The 24781-nt window shown below is 34.2% G+C and overlaps 7 protein-coding genes and 1 long non-coding RNA gene across 9 annotated transcripts; 7 read left to right on the top strand and 1 right to left on the bottom strand.

Annotated features, from left to right (window-relative positions):
- Positions 1–2304: 2304 nt before the first annotated feature.
- Positions 2305–4512, top strand: LOC106414362 (proline transporter 2-like). Its single transcript, XM_013855028.3, has 7 exons — positions 2305–2374; positions 2780–3004; positions 3177–3271; positions 3362–3551; positions 3614–3738; positions 3810–4025; positions 4110–4512. Exons 1-7 carry the CDS (start codon positions 2323–2325, stop codon positions 4488–4490), a joined length of 1284 nt encoding a protein of 427 aa, XP_013710482.2. The 5' UTR covers positions 2305–2322; the 3' UTR covers positions 4491–4512.
- A 4059-nt stretch (positions 4513–8571) lies between these two features.
- Positions 8572–10071, top strand: LOC106414973 (60S ribosomal protein L35a-2-like). Its single transcript, XM_013855561.3, has 5 exons — positions 8572–8726; positions 8828–8863; positions 9199–9427; positions 9543–9585; positions 9868–10071. The coding sequence occupies exons 1-4, from the start codon at positions 8698–8700 to the stop codon at positions 9582–9584; spliced, it is 336 nt and encodes a 111-aa protein (XP_013711015.2). The 5' UTR covers positions 8572–8697; the 3' UTR covers position 9585; positions 9868–10071.
- Positions 10072–10639: 568 nt separating this feature from the next.
- On the top strand, positions 10640–12579 carry LOC106414974 (LIM domain-containing protein WLIM2b-like). Of its 2 annotated transcripts, XM_013855563.3 has the most exons (7): positions 10642–10793; positions 10874–10913; positions 11079–11250; positions 11381–11480; positions 11583–11620; positions 11714–11803; positions 12139–12579. In XM_013855563.3, exons 3-7 carry the CDS (start codon positions 11113–11115, stop codon positions 12376–12378), a joined length of 606 nt encoding a protein of 201 aa, XP_013711017.2. In that variant the 5' UTR covers positions 10642–10793; positions 10874–10913; positions 11079–11112; the 3' UTR covers positions 12379–12579. The 2 variants fall into 2 exon arrangements, with proteins under 2 accessions (XP_048597130.1, XP_013711017.2); XM_048741173.1 differs by having other exon boundaries at positions 10640–10793; positions 11583–11803.
- Positions 12580–12827: 248 nt separating this feature from the next.
- LOC106414975 (glucan endo-1,3-beta-glucosidase 2) lies at positions 12828–14583 on the top strand. The gene is made up of 3 exons (XM_013855564.3): positions 12828–12853; positions 12995–14142; positions 14379–14583. The coding sequence occupies exons 1-2, from the start codon at positions 12828–12830 to the stop codon at positions 14133–14135; spliced, it is 1167 nt and encodes a 388-aa protein (XP_013711018.3). The 3' UTR covers positions 14136–14142; positions 14379–14583.
- Positions 14584–15406: 823 nt separating this feature from the next.
- Positions 15407–16142, top strand: BNAA09G35370D. The gene has a single exon (XM_013855565.3). The coding sequence runs from the start codon at positions 15512–15514 to the stop codon at positions 15842–15844; it is 333 nt and encodes a 110-aa protein (XP_013711019.1). The 5' UTR covers positions 15407–15511; the 3' UTR covers positions 15845–16142.
- A 742-nt stretch (positions 16143–16884) lies between these two features.
- On the top strand, positions 16885–19000 carry LOC106414977 (sedoheptulose-1,7-bisphosphatase, chloroplastic). Its single transcript, XM_013855566.3, has 7 exons — positions 16885–17212; positions 17320–17445; positions 17540–17725; positions 17796–18099; positions 18186–18286; positions 18363–18434; positions 18615–19000. The coding sequence occupies exons 1-7, from the start codon at positions 17099–17101 to the stop codon at positions 18891–18893; spliced, it is 1182 nt and encodes a 393-aa protein (XP_013711020.2). The 5' UTR covers positions 16885–17098; the 3' UTR covers positions 18894–19000.
- On the bottom strand, positions 18632–19521 carry LOC125578447. The gene is made up of 2 exons (XR_007316561.1): positions 19380–19521; positions 18632–18896 (listed from the first exon to the last, which is right to left on the bottom strand). It is a non-coding gene; the product is annotated as an uncharacterized LOC125578447 (long non-coding RNA).
- Positions 19522–23201: 3680 nt separating this feature from the next.
- BNAA09G35390D lies at positions 23202–24028 on the top strand. The gene has a single exon (XM_048741175.1). It carries the CDS (start codon positions 23285–23287, stop codon positions 23897–23899), a length of 615 nt encoding a protein of 204 aa, XP_048597132.1. The 5' UTR covers positions 23202–23284; the 3' UTR covers positions 23900–24028.
- The last annotated feature ends 753 nt before the right edge of the window (positions 24029–24781 follow it).

Below are 24781 nucleotides of genomic sequence, written 5' to 3' on the forward strand. Positions count from 1 at the left end.
TTAACAATAAGCCGACAAATAGTCATATTTCAAGCCACATCAACATTAACAAAAATGTGAATGGTAGCATGTTTAGCAACATGATTGGATGATTCCTCAAAGTTTACTCTTGGCTGTTGAAGAAAACATTTGAGTGTTAGTAGAGATTTGTACTTGTTAATAGAATAATCAGAAAACACTGTGAATTGCATTTGTACGCACATTAGATCCCAAGTTATGTTTTGAACAAAAGAATTGTATTTCTTTTCTTCAGAAGCACATTACTTCTCATCTTTTAGAATTTGAAGAAGTGTCATTAGTTCAAATGTTATTCATGGATCGTGTTGTAATACCTGAGATTGATGACTCAAAAACATTAGTTGATGTTATGGAAGTAGCAATGTATGATACTGACATTGGTGAAGATGTTTCAGCTAGAGTAGGTGGTGAAGTTGCCTCTGTCAAGGAAACAATTGAGAAGCTCTTAACAGAGTTATGAGTGGTGAGCCAAATAACGGAACAACAGAAGCAGATGGTGTAACGTTTTGTGACAGTCAGAAACACATATGAGCTTAATATAACTTTATCTTGTTAGTAATGAAAGTCGACTGCATGTGAAAATGGGATATCAATAATAATTTTGGTAAGACTTGCCATGTCGATCAACGAAACTAAGTTCCAAAATCATGACTCAAGTGTTTCATCATATACCTTTTTAACAACTTCCATCACAGATCATAATATCGGAAAGATGTAATAAACTGTTCCCTGAGTGTTGATTTTTCAATTTCCATAAAGTCAAGCTAAGTAGGTTGCGTAAAGGCTTTTATTTTAAAATTCGGTTTCTAGACATTCATTTTTACTCCCAACTTTAGCATATTCTAAATAATCAACTTTAGTAATTCACCTTCCTCACCGTAAGATGTTAAATATACGTAGTGTTTGAGATCTCAATATGAGTATTGGCCAAGTATTTTTTAAACAGTTTTAAGAAAGATATAATATTGACATTTACATAAAGTGGTTTACAATAAATATGATATCAACTTCCGAAAAATACCTTATTCAAAATAAGGTAAGTTAATAACAAACGAATTAACGAATGAGGTTCATTAAGTGCAATTACAAATAAACAATACTTTTACTATATCAATTTATATTATCTTGTACCTTATTCAGTTTCGTGATAAGGAAACTTGTTCCAATTATTCAATATTTTATTTAAAATATATCTATTATATTTTAATTAATATTATAAAATTTTATAATAAAAACAATTTCAATAAATTTTCAAAAATTAAAATTATAACTTTCTAAATATAAATTTTATATTTTTTATAATTTTATGATTTTTGATATTTTATAATTATATTAAATGTAAATATTATTAATTTATTATTTGACTGTTACCGCATTAGGTAGTTAACCAGTCATAAGTCACCCGCAAACGCACTAATTTTTAACCGCAGTACCAGTCGTACAAATCTCTTAAAACCGCTAGAAACCGTAACCACCCGCATCCACAAACTCCCGTAACCGCTGCGTTTGAACCAGTCAGGCCCTTAGTAGTCTATTAAGATAATTAATTTAGTAGCATCAAAAGTAGTCAAATAAATTCAGTGTCATTATTAGTAGTCAAAATAATCAAACAAAAGATGTAAGCTGAAGTCAAAGAAGAATTGGAATGAATTTAATATCATTATCTTTAGTCAAAAACAATCCAAACAAAAGATGTCAGCTAGACAGCTAGCGTGTGTGCTTCTCTGACCTTCTCAGGAAAGCCCCATTAGGGAGTAGCTAAGGAAGTAAACCAAAAAATTGGAAAAGGTGGAGATAGCAACCAGGAAAAATTGTAAGATACTTTATCCGTACTTGTTGCTTTGTGATTGGTTTACACTAATTATGTAATTTAAATAGAAGGATCTATTAAGTGAACTAAATCATTGACTTTCCAAAACTAAACAGATCTTAGAATCTTAGATATGCCAAAGATTCTTTTCTATTAGAGAAAAATATTCTTCACTGAAAAAACGTTACGTTGTCTATCTCTGGTTGTATCTCGTGCCAAAATAACTCTCTCACACACACATAGACGTATCAATCTTTCTGACACATCAATTTAAAGTTGACTAAAAGGATCAGACACCTATAAAACAGAATACTCCACATCTTTACATTCTCCATTTCACAGTTTTTCTATATTAATAACTTTGTTTATTACGCGACAAAGGCTGTCTTTTTATATATTTCTTGAAATCCAAAGAGGAAGATAGAGACAAGACTTAACTGATTCTTGTCGGAGTCATTGATACAAGTGAGGCTAAGAACCGTAAAGTCGTTGCAATGAAACAGTTCGATCTCGAAGTCCCTGAGACCGCTCACAAGATTAGCAGCGGTTCGGACTTCTTTCTCTTTGAAACTTTCATTAACTATTTTTGTCCTATGTTCTTTCTCTTTTCCCGTTGTTATGTTGAATAAACTTGTCGTTGATCTCGAGCTTTTTTAAAGAAAAAGATTTTCCTTTGTCTTTGGAATACCGAAAAAAGACTCAACAGAGTTTATTACCTATTTGTCGTCTTTGTCAGATTAACTGAAACTTTGTCAGTTTATTTTACGTGCATATGTCACTGATGCATGCATAGCAAGTGTAATATTTTTACTTCAGCTGCAGAAAACACTAAAACGTAAACCAACTGTGATGACTTTTATGATGCCCACTTGTGAAAAATGTTGTCTTTGGTGATTTTGATGGTGCCTATTCAGGCAAAATGTTATATTTTGGTGACTTTGGTTTGTATAGATTCATGGTTTCAGGTATCATTCGTTTTGACAACGAGTATAAACAGCGCCTATGTGTTGGGATATTCCGGGACAGTCATGGTCCCTTTGGGTTGGATTGGTGGTGTGGTTGGTCTCCTTCTCGCTACAGCAATCTCCCTTTACGCAAACTCTCTTATCGCCAACCTTCATGAGTTTGGTGGTAAAAGACACATTCGTTACAGAGATCTCGCTGGCTTCATCTACGGTAACAAAGTCCCATCTCTCTCTCTCTATCTCTTTCAAGTGTTATGTTAGTTTCAATGTTCAAAAATCATTAGGCTCTATATAGAGGATTTGTGCTTAGGTGAGCAATTTAAAATCAGTCTTAGAAAATCGTCTGGTTATAACCGATTTGCCACCTATGCTTGTTTGATCAGGTAAAAAGATGTACCGTGTAACATGGGGATTACAATATGTAAATCTTTTCATGATTAACTGTGGCTTCATCATACTTGCTGGTTCAGCCTTAAAGGTACAACAATAACAAAAAAAAAACTAATTTATTGCAAAAAACAAAGTTAAGTTAGTTTCCCTCATTGCTCTGTTCTTGCATTATCTGTAGGCTGTCTATGTACTTTTCAGAGATGACAGTGTAATGAAACTACCTCACTTTATCGCCATTGCTGGTGTTGTCTGCGCGATTTTCGCAGTCGGTATACCTTATTTATCTGCTCTTGGAATCTGGCTAGGAGTATCAACAATCCTCAGCATGATCTACATTGTTGTTGCAATAGTCCTATCAGTTAAAGATGGTAACGATTCTTGATATTACTTACAAACCTCATAAATTGTTCTAATAAATTGACTTCTCTAGGAGTAAACAAACCTTCAAGAGACTATACCATACAAGGATCATCAGTAGACAAGATCTTTACCATAACCGGAGCAGCAGCAAGTCTAGTTTTCGCATTCAACACGGGAATGCTGCCTGAAATACAAGTCAGTCTCATCTATTTTCATGCTACAATCTTTTCTCTGTTCTTGACACTAACTCTTCTGCAAATGATTAGGCCACAGTGAAGCAACCAGTGGTTAAAAACATGATGAAGGCTCTGTATCTTCAATTCACTGCTGGTGCATTACCTTTGTATGCCGTTACGTTCATTGGTTATTGGGCTTACGGGTCCTCCACCTCGACTTATCTGATGGACAGTGTCAGTGGACCTCTCTGGGTCAAAGCTCTCGCTAACATCTCAGCTTTTCTTCAGTCCGTTATCTCTTTGCACGTATGTTTATCTTCCTACACTTGTCTTTAGTAAAGCCTAAACCATATTAAAAACAAGATGAAGGTCTCCTTGCTGTTTTTGTAGATATTTGCAAGTCCGACTTATGAGTTTATGGATACAAAGTATGGAACCAAAGGAGGAAGTCCATTAGCATTGAAGAATATCTTGTTTAGAACAGCAACAAGAGGAAGCTACATTGCTGTGAGCACTCTTCTCTCTGCGCTTTTGCCGTTTCTTGGAGATTTCATGAGCCTCACGGGAGCGATAAGCACGTTCCCTCTGACGTTTATACTAGCAAATCACATGTATCTTGTAGCTATGGACAGTGAGCTTAGTTCCGTTCAAAAGCTATGGCATTGGCTTAATGTTTGTTTCTTTGGGTTAATGTCTCTTGCGTCTGCTATTGCTGCTGTTAGACTCATATCTGTTGACTCCAAGAACTTTCATGTTTTTGCTGATGTTTGAATGTCTTGTATCATTTGTTTAATGCTGTAATCTTTTGTAACAAAAAATAAAATCATAATCCTATTTATTATTACTTGTAGTCTCTCTTTACAAACGCAATTAGACATTTTATAGGGTAAACGCAAGCAGAGTACTTAGTATTTTCGCTATACTTAGGAAAATACTATGATTTAGGAAAATATGTTTTGGTTCATTAACAAAAACGAGTTTCAATCCAAACAAAGCCGAGTACTCGACCAATATGATATTTGTCTTATACTTTCGAGTAATTTAAATAGATTAATTGATATTCGATTTGATCAAACTAAGTATTCAACTTTATAGGTCAAAAGTAGCAAGTAATAAGTAATTGTGCCTACCCCTGCTTGCATGCACACTCTCCCAACTGATGATAAAGCAAATACTAGCATGGTATAAAAACATTGTATTGCATAAGTTGTATGCTTTTGTTAATGTAATTTGTATAAGTGATTGGTAGAGTAGTAAACTATATATAAAATGATCAGATTATAATGTATCATGCATCAGTTACAAAATTATCCAAACAATTTATATATGAGAAAAAAACTAGAATAACACCAAACCAAGTTTTTGTTCCCAAAGTAGCACTCAAGGCTCAAAGTCATAAAAATAGGTTTCATTAAAGAGGTAAATATACACTTATACCCCTTGGGTTAATTAATCCAAACCTTAGGGTTTAGAGTTAAGGGGGTGGGATTTTGGCATTAGAGTTTAAAATTTTATAAAAAATAAATATTAAAATAAAAAATAAAAATTTTTAAAACAATTTCAAAAATTATTTTTAAACTATAAAAAGAAAATTTGAAAAAAAATAAAAAAAAATTTCAAAATTTTTTTTTAAAAAAAATTATAAAAATTTCGTATCTGAAAACATATAATCTGAAACTATAAAAAAAAATTTCTTTTTATTTTTATTTTTATTTTTTTATTTTATTTTATTTTATTTTATTTATTTTTATTTATTTTAATTTTTTTTTGTTTGTTTATTTAATTTTAAACCAAGGGTATTAGGGATATTTTATCCTTTAATGAATGTCATTTTTGTGACTTTCTCATTCAAGTGCTATTTTTAAGACATAAAGGTGCTATTATTGACAATTGCCCTTTATATCAATACTATTAAAACAGAAGACCCTTTTTTGAGGTACCCTCCTATTTCAACAATATTTACAAGACATTGCCACTGGAATATTTTTAAATCTATATTTTTTTGTTATAAATATATTCATCGTGATCTTTTTTGTGGTATTAAATGGTGGGACCCGCCCCTCTATCATTTAGGATACAAAATGTTTTTGAAAACAAATTGGATTTTCTATTGTTCTCTTCGATTCTTCTGTTCTTCAGACTCTTCTTCGTCCCAGCCTGCTAAAAATATGCGACATTTTTTTTTGAACAAATATATGCAACATTTTCCGAAACAAAATTATTCTCAACAAACATGAATCATAATTTATCTGCACATTTCTAGACATCGAACATGAATCATATTATGTTATTATATTATGTTTTCATATGTCAATCATTTAAAATTGTCATAACTTTACCATTTTCTAATAGGGAAATAATATATTTTGTTTAACCTAAATATACTAATAAGTAATAATCATTGACCAATATCTCACATATATCGATCAATATGTATGAAAAATACCTAACAATATATTCTCATATATTTTTACAAAAAAAAAAAATTCTCATATTCCATATTTCCATGTCAAATCTTGACCACAGTTTTTTTTTTTTCAACAAAGAAGCAACCACAGTTTAAATAGTGCTTTTTTTTTTTTACAAATACATCCTACATTTATGGCAATTTTAATTTAAGAGGATAGTTTTTTAATAATCCCAAATTTATTTATGAATATTCCTAATCGTAACTAATGTACCTTATTGTACTCAAAAATCGGCATTGGAAATAGTTAAACTTATTTTAACAACAAATATTTTAATTCCTAATCTTCAAGAAAAAAATATTTTAGTTCCTAATCTTACGCTCAAGAATATCGTAACTATATCGATTATTCGAATGTATAACCCTTAAACCTGCAAATCATATGAATATAGTCATCACCATCTCCACAATTCAACTAAAAAAAATAAGCTTAAACGTGAAGATCCTACAGCTCAAACCTGAAAACACAGCCGTTGAGACCATTCACATGTCTGTATTGAGAATGTTCTTCTATTTTTGTTTTGTTTGCTTAGAATTGTTTACTTTTACTTTAAACGCAAGAGTACGAAGCTGTCTTTGGTAAGGAAGAGAGACTAAGGAAAGAAGGTAAATAAGCTTTGGCGAAACAAAGGACATTACTGGAGAAGACTAAACAAGAAAGGGACGAGGCTCTTAGCATCATTCTGCAAGGAAAAAATGATAAACAATGAGGAACTTGGACGCAAAGTTGAAACTGAAGAGATGTTGAGGAAGGAGAAATAAGAACACTGAATGTTCTAATGTCAGACGAGTGGTTGAATTTTATATTGATTTTATAAATTAGGGATGCAGTTGTAAAATGAACAACTGAGAGAGGAAAGAGCTGGAGGAATCAGTGAAGAAACAAGAGGAAGAGCTTGAGAAGACAAAGAAGGAGAAGGAAAAAGAGCTGCTTAATAAGCAAGTACTTGATACGTCTAATATGAAGACAAGGTAATTAATTTTAAGACTCAGTTCAGAAAACAAGAAGTTATATTAATCATCGTATCAAAATTCATTTTGACAGGTGAGGCAGAGGAGAGAGTCAGAAGAGTTATTCAAGAGAAGAACAGAGTAGCTTGAGAAAGTGAAAGGAGAAGCTAGCTCTCTAGGACAAAACTTCATAAGATTTTACAAAGAAGAAGCAAGAGGTAAAAACGTAATAGAGGAAGAACTCAGCTGAAAAAAACTTAGCTAGCTCAGTCTGTTTAGAGATTCTGCTGCTTTTCCGTAACTACACTCGCCGCCATGGAATACCTTCTGGATTCTCCGATGAGTATTCTGTTACTCCAGGTACTTTAAACAAAACCAAAACGCCAAACCGAGCCTGAAATGTGTATTTCTTGATATGCAATGTAATTTACACTAGCTAGAGTTTTTTTATAACAAAAAATATTATTTTTTGTTTTAAAAGGAAACAAAACTCTTATTGGTTTATTTATACGACCAACATAATAAATGACACATTACTAAATTATAAATTACAAAAAAATTCAAAAAAACATAATAAACTACAAATCGCACTGCATTTTTGAAAAGATTAGGACTCGACCAACAATAAAGACTTTCCATCTTGTGTAGTGTGTGAAAAAAATTCTTTACTAATATCATATGGTCCTATTTAAAGAATATTTGAACTATTGCAACAAACGACAGATTTATCAATATATTATATACCTCAGTATATTCTGAATATATTAACTTTATAATTTGTCACATCCATAATAAATTAAACATACCATCATTATAAATCACTATACCTCAGTATATTCTGAATACATTAACTTAACAAATTTTCGCACCCACAATCATTATAAATTCACACTTTACCATTACGATATATCATCGAAAAAAATATATCTTAACGTGTTTCACCAAAAAAATATTATAATTCTCATAATAGTTAGAATTGTTTACCGTTGAATCAGCTACGAAATAATTTTTATTATTTGTAATAGTATAATTAATCAGACGGCTAAAAAACGTGTTTTACCAAATCTACGGGTTCTATAACCAAAATAACATCTGTGAAATCAAGTCACAACCAAAACATTTATCATAACATATCGGAGTAGCTGGAATATGTAAAAATTTCATTAAATAAAAGTTTTATCATAAAGTTATCCCGCGCTTTCAAAGCGCGGGTCAAAATCTAGTATCTCTATTAATCGAATGAACTTAAAACTAGAAAAACCAAATGAGAATCGAAAACCAAAACCAAATGGTTAGTCATATGATCCCCATCAGACATAAATTGACTCCGGCCCAGTGTGCTACTTTTGTTAACTTCAATGTTGGGCAAGCTTTATTACTATTTGGGCCGAACAGTAAGAGAAAACCTAGACATAGGCCCAATAGAGCATCGTAGTGCGCTTATTTATGAATCCACAGATATAACGTTTGACCTAATAATCTCGAAGCTAGGGTTCTTCTCTGTAATTCGCTCGCCGGCACAAAAGAGGAGGAAGAAGACACCCAGCATCAGGAGTGAAAATGAAGGGACGCCAAGGAGAGAGAGTTAGGTAATTAGCGTTTCGGACATGAACAGACTTCTTCTCTGTTTCAAATGTAGTTCTTATTCGGCTGATCAAACCTGTGTGTTTGCTGTTTTTTTTCTTTGCAGATTGTATGTTCGAGGAACTGTCCTCGGCTACAAAAGGTACTTGCGATGTCCCTCTTGTCCATTGTGTTTCTTCGGTTGTTTTTTCATAACTTGATGTTGCATCTGTGGTGGGACATGATCATTGCTTGTACTAGTTGTGGTCTTGTTAGTTACATAACTTGCTCATATAATGCCTTTATGTGTTTTGTCATAGTCTTGCTTTTCGCCTACTTTGTTACGGTTGCGCCTTTTGTTTTTTTGATTCTAGCTGATGTATGCAGCTGTTTGCAGTTTATTGAAGTTATAAGCAATTGTTTGAAAGTCTTGTTTGATCATAGAGAGAGAGAGAGAGAGTTATAAGATTTGTTATTAATTATTAAGTGAATTTTCAGGTCGAAGTCAAACCAATACCCCAACACTTCTCTCATCCAGATTGAAGGTGTGAACACTACAGAGGAGGTTAATTGGTACAAGGGAAAGCGTATGGCTTACATCTACAAGGCGAAGACAAAGAAGAACGGTTCCCACTACCGTTGCATCTGGGGGAAAGTCGCTAGGCCTCATGGTAACAGCGGTGTTGTCCGTGCCAAGTTCACTTCAAACCTACCACCTAAGTCTATGGTAAGTTTATTTTTATTGGAAGATATTTTGGTTAATATGATGTTTTTTCTTTTCTTTTTTAATGGCTCAAGTCTGTGACTCATGATTTGTTTTTTTTTTGTTGTGTTATTCTCAGGGAGCTAGAGTGAGAGTGTTCATGTACCCCAGCAACATATGAGGTAAATTACTCTACATCCATCTTTGTAGCTTAATCACAGTTAGGATTACGTATCACTATTACTCAATAAGCATGTCTTGTGCATAGGAGATTAGTTTAGATTAGCCGTTTTGTTTCGTTTTGTTTCAATCGTGTCTTTATCATGTTAACTTATAATAATCGAAAGGTTTGAGACTGTAGTTTCAGAGCCATTAGATTCATCCATGTAATGTATTATTACATGATAGTGTTATCCTATGTCTTCTGAATCGATACAGATCCTGATTTTATTTCATGACTGCAGAAGGAGAGTAGATTCAGGACCTGGGTCTCATTTCACAAGTATCAGAAGGAAGCTCCCTTTATCATTTCCTAAAAGCTATAGTTTATCCTTTTATTCACATTTTGTCTTAAACTCTCTGTTGGTTTTGTTCATCTCTAGACGAATTAAAACATTATTTTTGATGGAATCCGAGCAGAAAAGAAATTATCTAAATGAGTTCTTTAATTGTTTACTAGGATCCCATTTATATTCTTCATCTTTTAATATCAAATTTACAGAAGAAAATGAAAGTGGTCAAATCGAAATTTCAAAACTTGATCATGATGGTAACTTGTCTAGACTCGTTCTTATATTCAACCTTTTAACGAATTGTATTAGCCATCAAATCTAAAAACAAATTATTATTATTTTTGCAACAGACGCTCACTAGTCGTCGCATATTTACTTTTGATTTCTCTGTGTACGATAGAGCATATTAAACTTTCTCTTTGGTACACGAAAGTGCTAAAATATAATATATTTTTTTTTTGACATCAGTGCTAAAATATAATAAAAAGACTAAAAATCATCATATTTTATGGTAAAAGAAAGTGCACGAAATCTAATAACAAATACTTAAAAATCATTTATATTTTGTTAGGTAATTTAATTTTGAATAAAACAACAGTTATAGTTTTCAGTTACCTAATTTTGGAATTTTTAGAAAATGGAACATAGTCCAGGAGAATAAACAGGTAATTAATCACTTTATTTGGTAAAATTACAATAAGATTAGTTGTTACATTCTCTAATTAAAAAAAAAGGAGATTAGACAAAAGCCAAAGTGGAACCCCACTGTCTCCTCCAGCAAATAGAATCCATAAAAAGGCGAGATTTTTCACCCCAATCTCCGATCTTTTTATTCTTCTTCATCTCTTTGATCGTCATCACACAGATCCTCCATTCTCGTAAGATTACGCAAAACCTCTCTTCTTTTACTATGTTTGACTTTTGCCTTCTCTCAATCTTCTTGGGTATGTTTTTGCAGTTTTCGTTCAGATCTTGGAAGGTCCTCAGCTCAAGGAGAGGTAAAAGATCCATCCTTTATACCAATTCCTCTAAAGGGCAATCATATGTTTCAGTGATCAAACGGATCGGTTTTGATTTTGAGCATTTGAAAGTATATATGTGTTTAAAATGATGGGTCTTGTTATCTTACGTCATTGTTTTATGGGTTTTGAATATTTTTAAAGGAGAAGAGGAAAGTAAAGGGAGAGACTTTGAAGGATGTCTTCATTCACAGGAACTCAGCAGAAGTGCAAGGCTTGCGAGAAGACGGTGTACCCTGTGGAGCTTCTCTCAGCTGATGGTGTTAGCTATCACAAGTCTTGCTTCAAATGCACTCACTGCAAATCCAGGCTTCAGGTATCTTCTTCTTCACTTTCCATCTCTGTGTTAGTAGTTGCTTTTGGCTGCAGGATCGAGTTTACAAAATGATCAGTTGTGTCAATAAGCAGATATTGATGAAGTCAATGTGGTTTTTTTTTTAATACAGCTGAGCAGATACTCATCAATGGAAGGTGTGCTGTACTGTAAGCCTCATTATGAGCAGCTCTTCAAGGAGTCTGGTAGCTTCACCAAGAACTTTCAGTCACGTATGTATTGTCCTCTTCTTCTTCCTGCTGCTTTCCATCTAATTTCCCTTCTTGTTGTTGATATCCTATTAATATGGTCTTACTACTTTTCTTTCCGCACAGCTGTTAAACCTGCGGCTGAGAAATCAAGTCCTGAGCTGGTAAATGTTTCGTTATCTGGTTTTGACTGTAAGCTCTTTAGATACATTGAAGTTTTCTCTTATATCGTCTTCTTCTTCTTCGTTTGTTCTCAGACAAGGACCCCTAGCCGAGTTGCCGGTATGTTCTCAGGGACACAAGAAAAATGCGCCACCTGCAGTAAAACTGTGTATCCTATCGAAAAGGTTAATATTTCATCTCTTCCCTCTTGCCTTTTCCATTAACTTAACCTTAGAATCACCTTTATGTCCTCTATGCATCTGTGTTAGGATACTTTTCAGTAAAACATAGTTGGATCTTTTGCAATGATCCCCACATACTTTCTCTTTCATGTTGCGATTAAGTACAAACTTCCCTTAATTACAAGGAACATAATGTTTTATTAAACAGATGCATAGATGCTGGAAACATTGATTCTTGTTGCTTTAGTTTGCGCATGTGCTTGATTCTCTTATAGCAGGCCTTAATCTTCTTTCTTGGCGAAATATTGACAACATGACTCTTTGGTCACGAACTGCAGGTAACAGTGGAGAGCCAGACGTATCACAAGTCCTGCTTCAAGTGCTCACATGGAGGCTGCCCAATCTCGCCTTCAAACTATGCAGCTCTTGAAGGAATCTTGTACTGCAAGCACCATTTCGCTCAGCTTTTCAAGGAAAAGGGAAGCTACAACCACTTGATCAAATCCGCTTCCATCAAACGCTCTGCAGCTGCTGCAGTTGCTGCTGGTGCACCTGCAGCCGCCGTTCCTGAATCTTAAAACTCAATAATCCTCTCTTCTCTCTCCTCTCTAGTCTAAAATTGAAAACTCAATGCCAAACTGATTCAGTTTGTTTTCTCTTTTGTGTCTTTATGTGTGAGCGTGTGTAATCTATCTCTTTGTTTACATTGTTATCTCCTAAAAAGCTTGTTTGTTGTCGTAACTTTGGTATCTATATATAAAAAACTGAGACTTTCCTTTTTCAGAAACTTTCATTTTATACAAAATTGTTGATTAGTCAGGCGCCTAAACCGATATTTAGAACGGTTATTCTAAACATTTTTTAGTTTAGGCTTTGATTAGTTTAGGCGTAGTGTAGATGGACTTTTATAACACTAGTTTCGAACTTTATTGTCACTAAATAATCCATCGTTGTGCTTAAGTAGAAAGCCTCTGAATCACTGAGAGGGTATAGATTCTATCGTATGACTTTTGGTCAAACATCTACGATGAAGACACGTGTACTCCCGTCAACGTAGGAAGTCTATAGTATCAAATATAGACTGCACCACACTGAATCTCTAACTCCTCTAACAGAATCCTCCCGCCAATTATCTCACAACTTCTTCTTCAACCTCTCTCTCTCTCTCTCTTCCAAGAAAGTAAGCGAGTGAAGAAAAATGAACTCCGTCGCGTTTTATCTCCTCCTCCTCCTTATCTCCGTCGCCACCCCGCCGTCAACCTCCGCAACAACGATCGGAGTCACCTACTCAACACCACCGTCAATCTCCACCACCTCCGCCGCTCTCTCCCCGGACAGAATCGCCGCGCAAGTCGTCTCCATGAAGATCCCGGCCGTTAGACTCCTCGACTCGAACCCCTCGATGATCCGCGCCTTCGCCTACACCAACGTCTCCGTCTTCCTCTCCGTCCCCAACCCCCTCGTCCCCCTCCTCGCCTCGAACCGCTCCCTCGCGATGCGCTGGTGCTACCGCCACGTCCTCCCTTTCTACCCTCGCACGAAGATCACCATCATCTCCGTCGGAAACGACGTCGTCTCCTACTCCCCCGACGTCTCTCCCTTCCTCCTCCGAGCGATGCAGAACGTCCACCTCTCGCTAGCTGATCTGAGGATCTACAAGATCTCCGTTTCAACGACGTTCTCGTTCTTCAACGTCGTCCCCACGGCCTTCCCTCCTTCCTCCGCGCAGTTCCAAGAGCCTACCGGAGAAGTCATCATCCGCCCGATCTTGCAGTTCTTGGAAAGAACCAACTCCTCTTTCTTGATCAACCTCTTCCCTTACAACATGTACCGCTCCAGCTTCTCGATTCCGATAGGTTTCGCTCTGTTCGAGGAGGGGCCTTTCAACTTCAGAGACGATCTCACCACGGGGGTGAGGTACCGTAACTTGTTCGATATGATGGTTGACGCTGTGATCAGCTCGATGGCTGTGATGGGACATGAGAATCTCCCGGTGATTGTTGCGGAGACGGGGTGGCCTAGCTCCGGGATTGATGCTGGTGAAGTTGATGCCACGTTGCTGTATAGTGAGATGTTCTTGAAAGCTTTGTTGGGGCATTTGAGGAGTGGAGGTGGGACGCCGTTGAGGAAGGAAGGTGTTGCGGAGGTTTATGTCTTTGAGCTTGTTGAGAAGGAAGCTAAGCAAGGGGTCAGGAACTGGGGGCTTTTGCATCATAACATGACTAGCCAGTATAGCTTTGAGTTCTCCGATGGTGGTGGAGGGAAAGGAAGAAGATTTGTGGAGGTTTTGGTTGGGTTCTTTGTGGAGGTGGTGATGCTTTGTCTGTTGATGTAGACGAGAGGTATACTTACTATCTCTGATGCTTTCTTTGGTGCTTAGGTTCAGATAGATTAGTGCTATGTTTTGCTGAAACTGGAGGCTAATTGTTTGTTGTGTTGAGTATTGATATGAACAAAGATGAAAGCTTTTCAAGCTTTTGGAGAGAGTGTTTGGATTAGTTAGTCAGGGAATTTCAGTTTGATATTGAGGCAATTATGTGTGAATCTTTTTACTAATCCTGAGATTGATCAATGGCAGATAAATATGCTCACATCAAAACCAGTGAAGTTGCAGCACACCAAGATTCATTTGACAGAGCAACCATGTCTTGTGTATTCTTAGCTTGAAATGGTAAAGAGTGTGTTTTCTGCGGTTTTACTTTTTCAGTATACTTCTTCTGCCAATAAACATTGTCTTTGTTATATGAACTTTAAAGAGAATTAAAAAAAAACAAATGTTTACTCATATGGAGCAATGGAATTGAATCATTTGGATGCAGTATAGCTCTTTTGCCTCATATACAACATATTGTGGATATTCATTGCTATAGTTATTTGGAATCCTCATAGCTTATTGCAACCAAAAAAATAAGCTTGGACACTAATTCTAACTCATTTTGTTTGCTTAAGGAGAGAGCTTGGAAACTTGCAACTTTATTTTTGTTTCCACCACTCCTGTGTCTTTGTTTCGGCCATGTTTTGCTTTGTTGTTTCACAATTTTACTTTCAAACGAATTCAAGTTTGTTTAGTTTCTTTGAGTTCAAGTGACCAATTGTAAAGTGGGGTTTATAAGCCGTCTAGCTGCATATATATGAGACAAACCTTGCAAAATAAAAAATTAACCAATTAAATCTATACAGAACCAACTCAGTAACAGTAGTCAGATCAATGGTTCTTACAGTCTTGATGGATTTGCTGTATTGGAAACTGAGGAGGATTTTTCTTGATCATTGGCGCATAGTAACGCGTTTCAAATAAATAATCAGGTGGTATAGTAAAACTTTCAAAGTCCACATTTGGGAGAGATGTTAGAGCATACTTCATGTGTTGTTGATTTTTTTTCCCATTGCTTAGAACGATTCAAACGTTTGACAGAAAAACGAGTAAAACATACAATTATTCAGTCTGCAAGGAACATTATATATTCATGTCTTTTTCTTTGAAAGTTCACCAGAATAGTTCTTAAAAGTTCTCCTACTTAAATAATAATAATAAAATTCAAAGATAAGACATTGACAGGATGAAATTCATATAAATAGCGATCTCCTACTTAAATAATAATAATAAAATTCAAAGATAAGACATTGACAGGATGAAATTCATATAAATAGCGATTTATAGAAAGCAAGGCAAACACATATTGTTCTTCTCGGTTAGTGATAAACAACAAAATGGCAATGTGCAAATCAATTAAACCAATGGCTCAGATGTTGCTATTACTACTAGCGATTCATTGGCATATCTTAACTGTTGGTTCAACAACCGAGACCTCTGCCTCATTCGCCAAACATAGTTCCGTCACCGTAAATAAACCGTCTTCTGAGATCGATTTTATAGTTTGGCGGCGAGAGCTAAGAGGTGGTGGAGGAGGAGGTCGTGGTGGTGGAGGCGGTGGAAGGAGTGGTAGCGGCGGTACAAGCAGCGGTAACTGCCTCAAGCACTATGGTCTGTCCAAAAGCCTATTATTCATCGGTATATTAAGCTATTTGCTTGGTGTATGGTAGAAAGTTTTAAAAGGTCATTTAACTTTTTAAGAAAAACTAAATAATGTATCAAGATGTTGATTATGTGGTTTGGTGCACTGATGCTTGATTTGTAATACTCTTTTCCATCGTATGTTTTCTATATTATGTAATAACCCAATACTATTGTATATATTGTGCGTCATACGTTTTGTAATAACCTAATACTATTGTATATATTGTGCGTCATAGGCAAACGTTTGCGTGTGTTATTTTTTTTTTCCAATATTCGTTATATTGCATTTATTAATTCAAAGTTTTAAGAGTCTTGGTTTCTAATACTTTGAATAGGCCAAATGATGTAAATGCAGAACCTCTGAATATGATGTTTATGATTGATTTTGGTAAAGGAAAACATTGTGACTTTGTATGAATGTTATCATGGGCTCTAGCCGGTTCAGGACCTTGTACAAATAAAACAATCCGGTTCAGGACGAATGTATTATTCGGTTCATTTTCATAAAATATTTGAATATCTAGTCTGTTTGGAAGCCCCGGCCAAGTCTTGAAAGGTCACACATATCATTACCAATTTTTTTAATCCTATTTTTGTGTTTAATAGCGGACGAAACCTTAGTTTGATTTCTTCTTAACGGTTATTTAGAAAACCATGTGGATCAAATCCGCAACGTATTCACATTTTCACATTAGTTCAAACGGTATATAAAATATGTAAAGGCGTCTATAATAGAAATAACTCAGATAAGACCCAGCAAATATTTGTTAAATATTCTAACATCTCCACTGTCTTTCCATTAGATTATATTGATAACAAAAATTGTTCTATCAATAAATCAGAGTGGCGCAGCGGAAGCGTGGTGGGCCCATAACCCACAGGTCCCAGGATCGAAACCTGGCTCTGATAAATTGGTGAACTTTTTTTTAATTTCTCGGTTAAGGATATAACTGAACCGAAATCTAGCGTAATTAGACCGTACCGGCCTTTATGATATAATCTCAAAATGATAAAACGGACCATGACCACACAATAAATGAATGATGGCAAATCAAAGCCTCAGCGAATCTCTTTGCATCACTCTCTCTCATTCCCCAATTGTCTATCACCAGAGCCATAACCATATCTTCTCATATTGCCACGTGTCAGTCTCAGCGTTAACCATCCTTTATCTTCCCCAAGACAACTTGAGTTTGGTTTCTTGTCTCCACCATTATCCTCTGTATAGAGCTCTCTGCTTCTTCTTCCTCTTCGATCAGCCTCTTCAGAAAACATTATCAATGGAGACTAGCGTCACGTGCTACTCACGCGGGGTTCTCCTCCCACGCGTGTCTTCTCAACGTTCCTCTTCATTGGTTTCTCCTCCTTCCTTCTCCACATCATCCAGCTTCAAGGTTAGTATCCTCTACAATTATACATATGACTTGACTTGAGTTCACACACAGGAGAATGTGTTCACTGCTAGACTAGAGAGTGTGACAACTTATTTTTATATGAGCAGGGTCTTAAGTCAAGCTCTATCTTTGGAGATTCACTCAGAGTAGCACCAAGATCGCAGTTGAAAGCCACCAAGGCTAAGAGCAATGGTGCTTCATCTGTGACCAAATGTGAAATTGGTCAAAGCTTGGTAACAAAAAGACTCAAATCTTTATTTCAAATCTTGTGATGATGATACAATCTTTGAGTGAATGTTTCTTACTTTTGAGTGTGTGTGTGTATAGGAAGAGTTTTTGACACAAGCAACACCAGACAAGGGATTGAGAACGTTGCTGATGTGTATGGGAGAAGCATTGAGGACAATAGCTTTCAAAGTCAGGACAGCTTCTTGTGGTGGAACAGCTTGTGTTAACTCCTTTGGTGATGAACAACTCGCTGTCGATATGCTCGCTGACAAGCTTCTCTTTGAGGTTTGTTTCAATAACGTGTTTCTCAAGTTTCATAATAATTAGGTTTTGATTTCTGTGTTTTGTTTTATAGGCTTTGCAATACTCGCATGTGTGTAAGTACGCGTGCTCTGAAGAAGTACCTGAGCTTCAAGACATGGGTGGTCCAGTGGAAGGTGGGTTTAGTGTGGCGTTCGATCCATTGGATGGTTCGAGCATTGTGGATACAAACTTCACTGTGGGAACTATCTTTGGGGTTTGGCCTGGTGACAAGTTAACCGGAGTCACGGGAGGAGATCAAGTGGCTGCAGCCATGGGAATCTATGGTCCAAGAACCACTTATGTTTTGGCTGTTAAAGGGTTTCCAGGAACTCATGAGTTCTTGCTTCTTGATGAAGGTACTCCTCTGCTTTTGTGTCTAATCTAGGGTTTAAAAAGATTCACTCTTTTGTAGCTTTAGACTAAAGGTTAAAATGTTTCTCAGGGAAGTGGCAGCATGTTAAGGAGACAACAGAGATCAATGAAGGGAAGATGTTCTCACCAGGAAACTTGAGAGCCACGTTTGACAACTCTGAATACAGCAAGGTTCTTGCTTTTTGTTCTGCTTTAATCTAATCACTAATCTATACAAATCTCTGAATGTTTTTCTTGTGAAAACCAGCTGATTGATTACTACGTGAAAGAGAAGTACACCCTTCGGTACACAGGAGGAATGGTTCCTGACGTTAACCAGGTTTGTTCCTTTTTGCCACTTAATACATGCATAGCCGGATGAATTCGGTTTAGTCACTACATGGCTTCCAAATTGTAATTTATTTAAAATTAGTTAATTTAAAAATATTTATGGCCCCTTAATCTCATATACTGACTGCAAAGAACTTGAGTTAAACACTTCATTTGTCATGGCATGTAGATTATTGTGAAGGAGAAAGGAATATTCACGAACGTGACTTCGCCTACGGCTAAGGCAAAGTTGAGGTTGTTGTTCGAAGTGGCTCCTCTTGGCCTGCTCGTTGAGAATGCTGGTGGGTTCAGCAGTGATGGACACAACTCTGTGCTTGACAAGACCATCGTCAACCTCGACGATAGAACTCAAGTTGCTTATGGTTCAAAGAACGAGATCATCCGTTTCGAAGAAACCCTTTATGGAACATCAAGACTCAAGAATGTTCCCATTGGAGTTACTGCTTAGAACCTCATTTAAAATAAAAACTGAAAGCATGTTTTTTTCCAAAAAAAGGATAATGTATGTACTTTTGCTATTGGGTTATATGAGAAGCAACAAAACTATTGCCATTGTTTTAACTAGGTAAGAAACCATGCAATATCGCGTAGAAGCTCATTTTATAAAATAAAAATATATCATGTTTTATATAATTACTTCTGGAAAATACATGAATTACAAAATTATGTTGCATACAGCTATATTTCTTTATTAATATTACTAAAAATCTATATTTTATTTTTAGGTTAGTTGTAATGAAATTACAAAGATTTTAATACCAAATAAAATATATGTCTTATTATCCGTTTAGCCGAGATATTTAGAAATCTCGAAAACAACTGAATATTTGAAACTAATTAGAAAGTAAACACATTCTAATATAATCATTTACTAAATTAGTAAGGTAACTTATAACGACAATGTGGGACTTGAAATATAATTACTGCTTAGAACCTCATTTAAAATAAAAACTGAAAGCATGTTTTTTCTCCAAAAAAAAAAAGAATGTTTATTTTTCCATAAAACGGATAATGTATGTACTTTTGCTATTGGGTTATATGAGAAGCAACAAAACTATTGCCATTGTTTTAGCTCGATATCACGTGGAAACTAGTTTTATAAAAAATATATGCCACATTTTATATAATTACTTTTGGAGAAATACATGAGTTACAAAATTATATTGCATGCAATTATATTCTTTTATTGATATTACTAAAAATCTATATTTTATTCATAAATTGGTTGTAATAAAATTACAGAGATTTCAATGCCGAATAAAATATAAGTCTTATTATCCATTTAGCCAAGGTATTTAGAAATCTCAAAAAACAAATTAATATTTGAAACTAATTAGAAAGTAAAAACATTATGTTATAATCATTTACTAAATTAGTAAGGTAACTTATAATGACAACTCGAATATTCATGATTCAGTTGAAACCATGTAAAACATGTGTGGTCAAAAACATGATTACCTGTTAATTTTAAGAGATCTTGTTCCTTAACATATGTTTCTTAACATATCACAATCATATTCTTCTTTTCTTCTTCCTTATTTGTATCTTTTATAAAAGAAAGTCATTTCAAAGAATTACATACTTACAAATTAATAAGGAAGTCTTGGTATAACAATACTCATTTATAATATTACCTTGAATTTCCGGAAGAGTGCTTATAAACCATCAACTTTATTATATTAAACTAACAAAATAATTAAATAAAATCATTTAAATTGATAAATTACAGGTTTACCTTTTTGAAATCATTAAAGACTTTTATTGGATCTTTAAATAGTATTTGAAGTCTATGTGATATTGAGATATAAATACTCTAGAACTCTATCGTTTTCTCAATCAAATTCTTCAATGTTAGGCTAAGATACAAAAATAACAAATAAGTTTTTTCATGTTGATATGTGTTTTTTAAAAGATCTTTGAAAATTATTTAACAACAAATATCTCCCTCTTCTAAGAGCATCTCCAATGTTCACCTCTATAATTTTCTCTAAAATAGAGATCTCCATTATAGAAGTAAAAATGCTCCAATGTATGCCTCTATAATAGAGTTTCTCTATTTTAGAGAAAAATATAGAGGAAAGTTACTTTTTGCCTCTATATTTAGAGGTGAAAATATCATATCTCTATATTTTCCTCTATAAATAGAGGAACTCTATTATAGAGGCATACATTGGAGCATTTTCACCTCTATAATAGAGTTTCTCTATTTTAAGGGAAAATATAGAGATAGAAATAGAGGTGGGTTGGAGATGGTCTAATCTATTGTGATTGTTGTGACTTGTCAATGTTCACAATTTCTTATATAGATGACTAAAGATGCCAAGGATTGATAAGCCAATCATTGCAATGGTTAGCTAAGGGTTAACATCAAAGTAGAAATGATTTGTTACCTTATACTACAATCACCAATAGTTTCAGTGGTTCATCACCAAAGATTGTATTGATTCTTCACTAAAATTTATATTCACCCATAGTTGCTATGTTTCATTTAATCATTTGCAACTGTTCCACCAAAAGATACAATGATTCACTTAATTGGTTGCAAAGTTTCACTTAAATCGCTAAAAATCATCTCTCATTTTCGTTTAATCAGTGATTCACTAAATAAATATCAAACTCATGCATAAAACAAATGTTTTAATTAATGCAATTCTTAGGATGAAAAGACATATATTTAGACATTTTGACAACTTTTAACCTCATACAATTAATATGATGAAGAAACAAATTGTTAGGATGAAAAGACATATTTTTAGATATTTTGACAATTTTTTTAAACAATGCAATTTTTAGGATGGAAAAACACATCTAGAATGGTAAGATTTGTGCATATATAAAAGCATAACTATAGACATTTTGACAACCGCTTGAAAACTAATGCAGTTTTTATAGTGAACACACACATATTTCGACTGATAAGAATGATAATGCATATCCTTAGACATTTTAAACCTCTAAAAACCAATTCATTTTTAAGGATGAAAATGCACATCATTATGAAAGACGTCTTAAAATATATCTTGAAAAAGTATAATTTTTTTGATGAAAAGACAGATTCTACATTATTTCCACACCTTAAAAATAGGAGGAGAATCTAGAATTAATTATACTGGTTACACTAAGAACAACTATCCATAACTACCTATTAATTCATGTGATTTTATCTTAGAAAACACACAAAATATAAAAGTGTGTATTACAATTTTAAGATAAAAATTCACATCATTATGAAAGTATAGATCTCTAGGCATTTTGATAACTTCTTTTTAAAATATGCAATTTTTAAAGATAAAAAGACACATCCTCATACATTTTAACAACTCTTTAAACCAATGTAAATCTTAATATGATAAGACACATTGTTAAGATGAAAAATTCTCTGAAAACTTCTCTGAAAAGAGCAATCATACAAACTTTGTACAAATATTTATTATCACTACAAAAAAAAAAGAGTGAAAGACGGTAATTAAAAAAAACTCTTTGGGCACAAAATCAAGTATTTATTATCACTAATTCAGAAATCTCTTTCATCTTCCTTGTATTTTGTTTTCAAGCACCGATTGAGGAAATTTTCTCTGAAGATAGTAATCGTACAAAGAAAAGAGATGAGAGAAATTGTAATTAAATACAAAGGCATGGTTTCTATTTCAACTACAATTTTCAAAAAAAAAAGAGAATGGAGAATCGTCTGAAGATGCTTGCTATTTAAGGTAGTAAACTTGGTTGTGAATGCAGCTCAACTTCATGTTGCAAAAATTCACGTTATAGTCGTATATCTTTTGCAACTCATCACTTTTGAGAGTTGCAGTCCAAGAAAAAGAAATGAGTGGAGAACATTCCGTTAATTTATATATTGTGAATACTTACATTGGTAAAGTGTATGGAGTCACGAAGCCGGTGCCGCCAACTACTCTTAAGATAATAATTAAAGAAATCGCCAATCTTAAAAGAACGAAGTATCGATCACACAAGGAGAGGGATAAGCTACGAGACATGTGAGAACTTTAATTTAAAAAATTGCATTTAAGTCAAATAATATAGTGAATAAGGTAATATTATGATTGAAAAAAAAATTAATATTGATTTTTATTACTATTTAGAGAGAATAAATAATGTTTGCGAAAAAATATGTAAAAAATAAGGAAGACATTAGCAAAAAAAAAAAAAAAATGATAACGAAAAAAATAAAGAGTCCGAATAAGATACATAATATGTGTTGGAAATTTAATGTGATAATTACATACATAATTCCACAATAATTGGTCATTACTAAATCTTCATTAGTTATTTTTACATCAAACTTATGAAAACTTTACGATTTAGAATTAGTTTGCATCAAACTTAAGGGAGTTTACTGCAAGGCAGATTTCTAAAGATTTTAAAAATATCAGAATCCTTTTTTATTGGTTAGCGGATTCTTAAATTCTTACTAAAATTCATTGTTATTGGTTAATAGATTTTTAAATATGCAATTTTTTTATTCTCTAATTCTATTAAAATCTCTGTTATTGGAAGATGGATTCTTTACACTTACTCATATACCAAAACATTCAAAAAATCAAGGATATACATGGAAAGAAAATTTTAATTAGAGCTATATTGTTGATGTTATGCAATTTTAAACGCTTTTGTGGTATTTTAAGTTTTCTCCAAAATATAATATTAATAAATTGGGATTCAAGATAAAAATATGAGTCGGGCCAAAACTGTGAGAAGCCCATTTAAATCCAAATAAACTTTTAAAATTACAACTCCTCGTTGACCTCCCTTCTTCTTCTACCTCCAACACAAGAGAGCTTAAATCGATGAGATCAGTGCAACACAATTAGAAGAAAAACGATGAGGAGACTTCTCATCAAGAAGAATCCAGTGTTCTTCCTATTTCTCCTCATCACTACTTCTTCTTTAACTATTCTCATCTTCTCTTTACTTCGATTACCGGAATCACCTCCGATCATCATCACCGGGAAACTTAGAGCCGATCTCTCCGACGAACTTGGATTCTTCGGGAACACGATGGTCGAAATGCTCCCCGAAGATCTGGTTTTCACTGCCTTTGTACCGTCAGAGAAAGCATTCAATCGAGATCTGGGGATGACGAAGCCGAACAACACAAGGAAATCAAAATCACTTGAAGACGAAGAAAACACATACGCCGTCGTATCGAGGATCTTAGGTTTCGCTGTTGTTCCGTATAGAGTGGAGGAAGTAGACGTGGGGAAAGACGAAACGGCGTCGTATGAGTCGTTGAGTGGTTTCACGTTGAAGATTTGGAGGAAGAGTAGAAATGGTGGTGGGCTTGTGGTGAATGGTGTGGAGACGGAGAAGATGGGGTTGAAGAGAGGGAAGATAATGGTTCATATCATGGATGGTGTGATAATGGATTCTGATTTCGCACAGTCAGTTGCTTCTTCTGATACTACTCCACAAGATGAAGATGAACCTAAGCCATAGAGACGAGGAAGCAAGTATAGAAACAATCCTTTGTAATTTGTTGCTAAAATAGGAAAGCATACACAAATTGTTTAAACCTGTTATGATCTGAAAAAACTTGTATTGACAATAGACAGTGACGTTTTAATCTTTGCAACCATCTCCAATAACCAATATAATACTCTAGTTAAGACATAGTGTGACTATAGAGATTTTACTCAACTCACCTGATTTGGTAATTTAGCAGTTTTGGACGAAACTAACATTACGTGTTACTAGTTTTGAAATAAATCTTAAACTCAGCTATTCATATTCATAAGATATTTGTTGTACTTTGATTGGCGAATTTGGAATCCGGGGATGACATTTTTATGGAGTCTTGACGAATCAATAAAAGAGAAGTTATGGCGTTATTGGTTTCAAAGAAAAAAGAATCTCAACGTCATGGATAGTTACAACAAAACATATTATCTCCTGCAGCGGGAGTGTTTGGGACGGATTGCGATGTAACAGATGGATCGCATCCAATGATCTTCTTAAAAGATGGCATTTACTCATAAGAACTGAGAGCCACAAAAAAGATCTTACAAGACCAAAAACGAAATGGAAAAAAGCTAGCGAATCAGCCTATCCTACGAATGCGTTAATAAGCATCGTGTTACTGCTATCTCTATTAAAAGTTTTCTTGATGTAATTTATGATTCATGTAATATATTACATTTGATTTGAAATCAATAAAGATAAGATATTATAAAAAAATAAAAAAAAAAATCTTAAACTCAGTTAATACGTCTTCTTCTATTTTTCAATAATTTAGCATCAGCTTAAACTCAGTATTATTTTTTTTTAAAGCATTTTCAACTCATCTTTACAACCACAGAAATTACTATTTTCTCTATATGT

This window comes from Brassica napus, chromosome A9 (genome assembly GCF_020379485.1).
Source record: "Brassica napus cultivar Da-Ae chromosome A9, Da-Ae, whole genome shotgun sequence".
Classification (NCBI taxonomy): Eukaryota; Viridiplantae; Streptophyta; class Magnoliopsida; order Brassicales; family Brassicaceae; genus Brassica; species Brassica napus.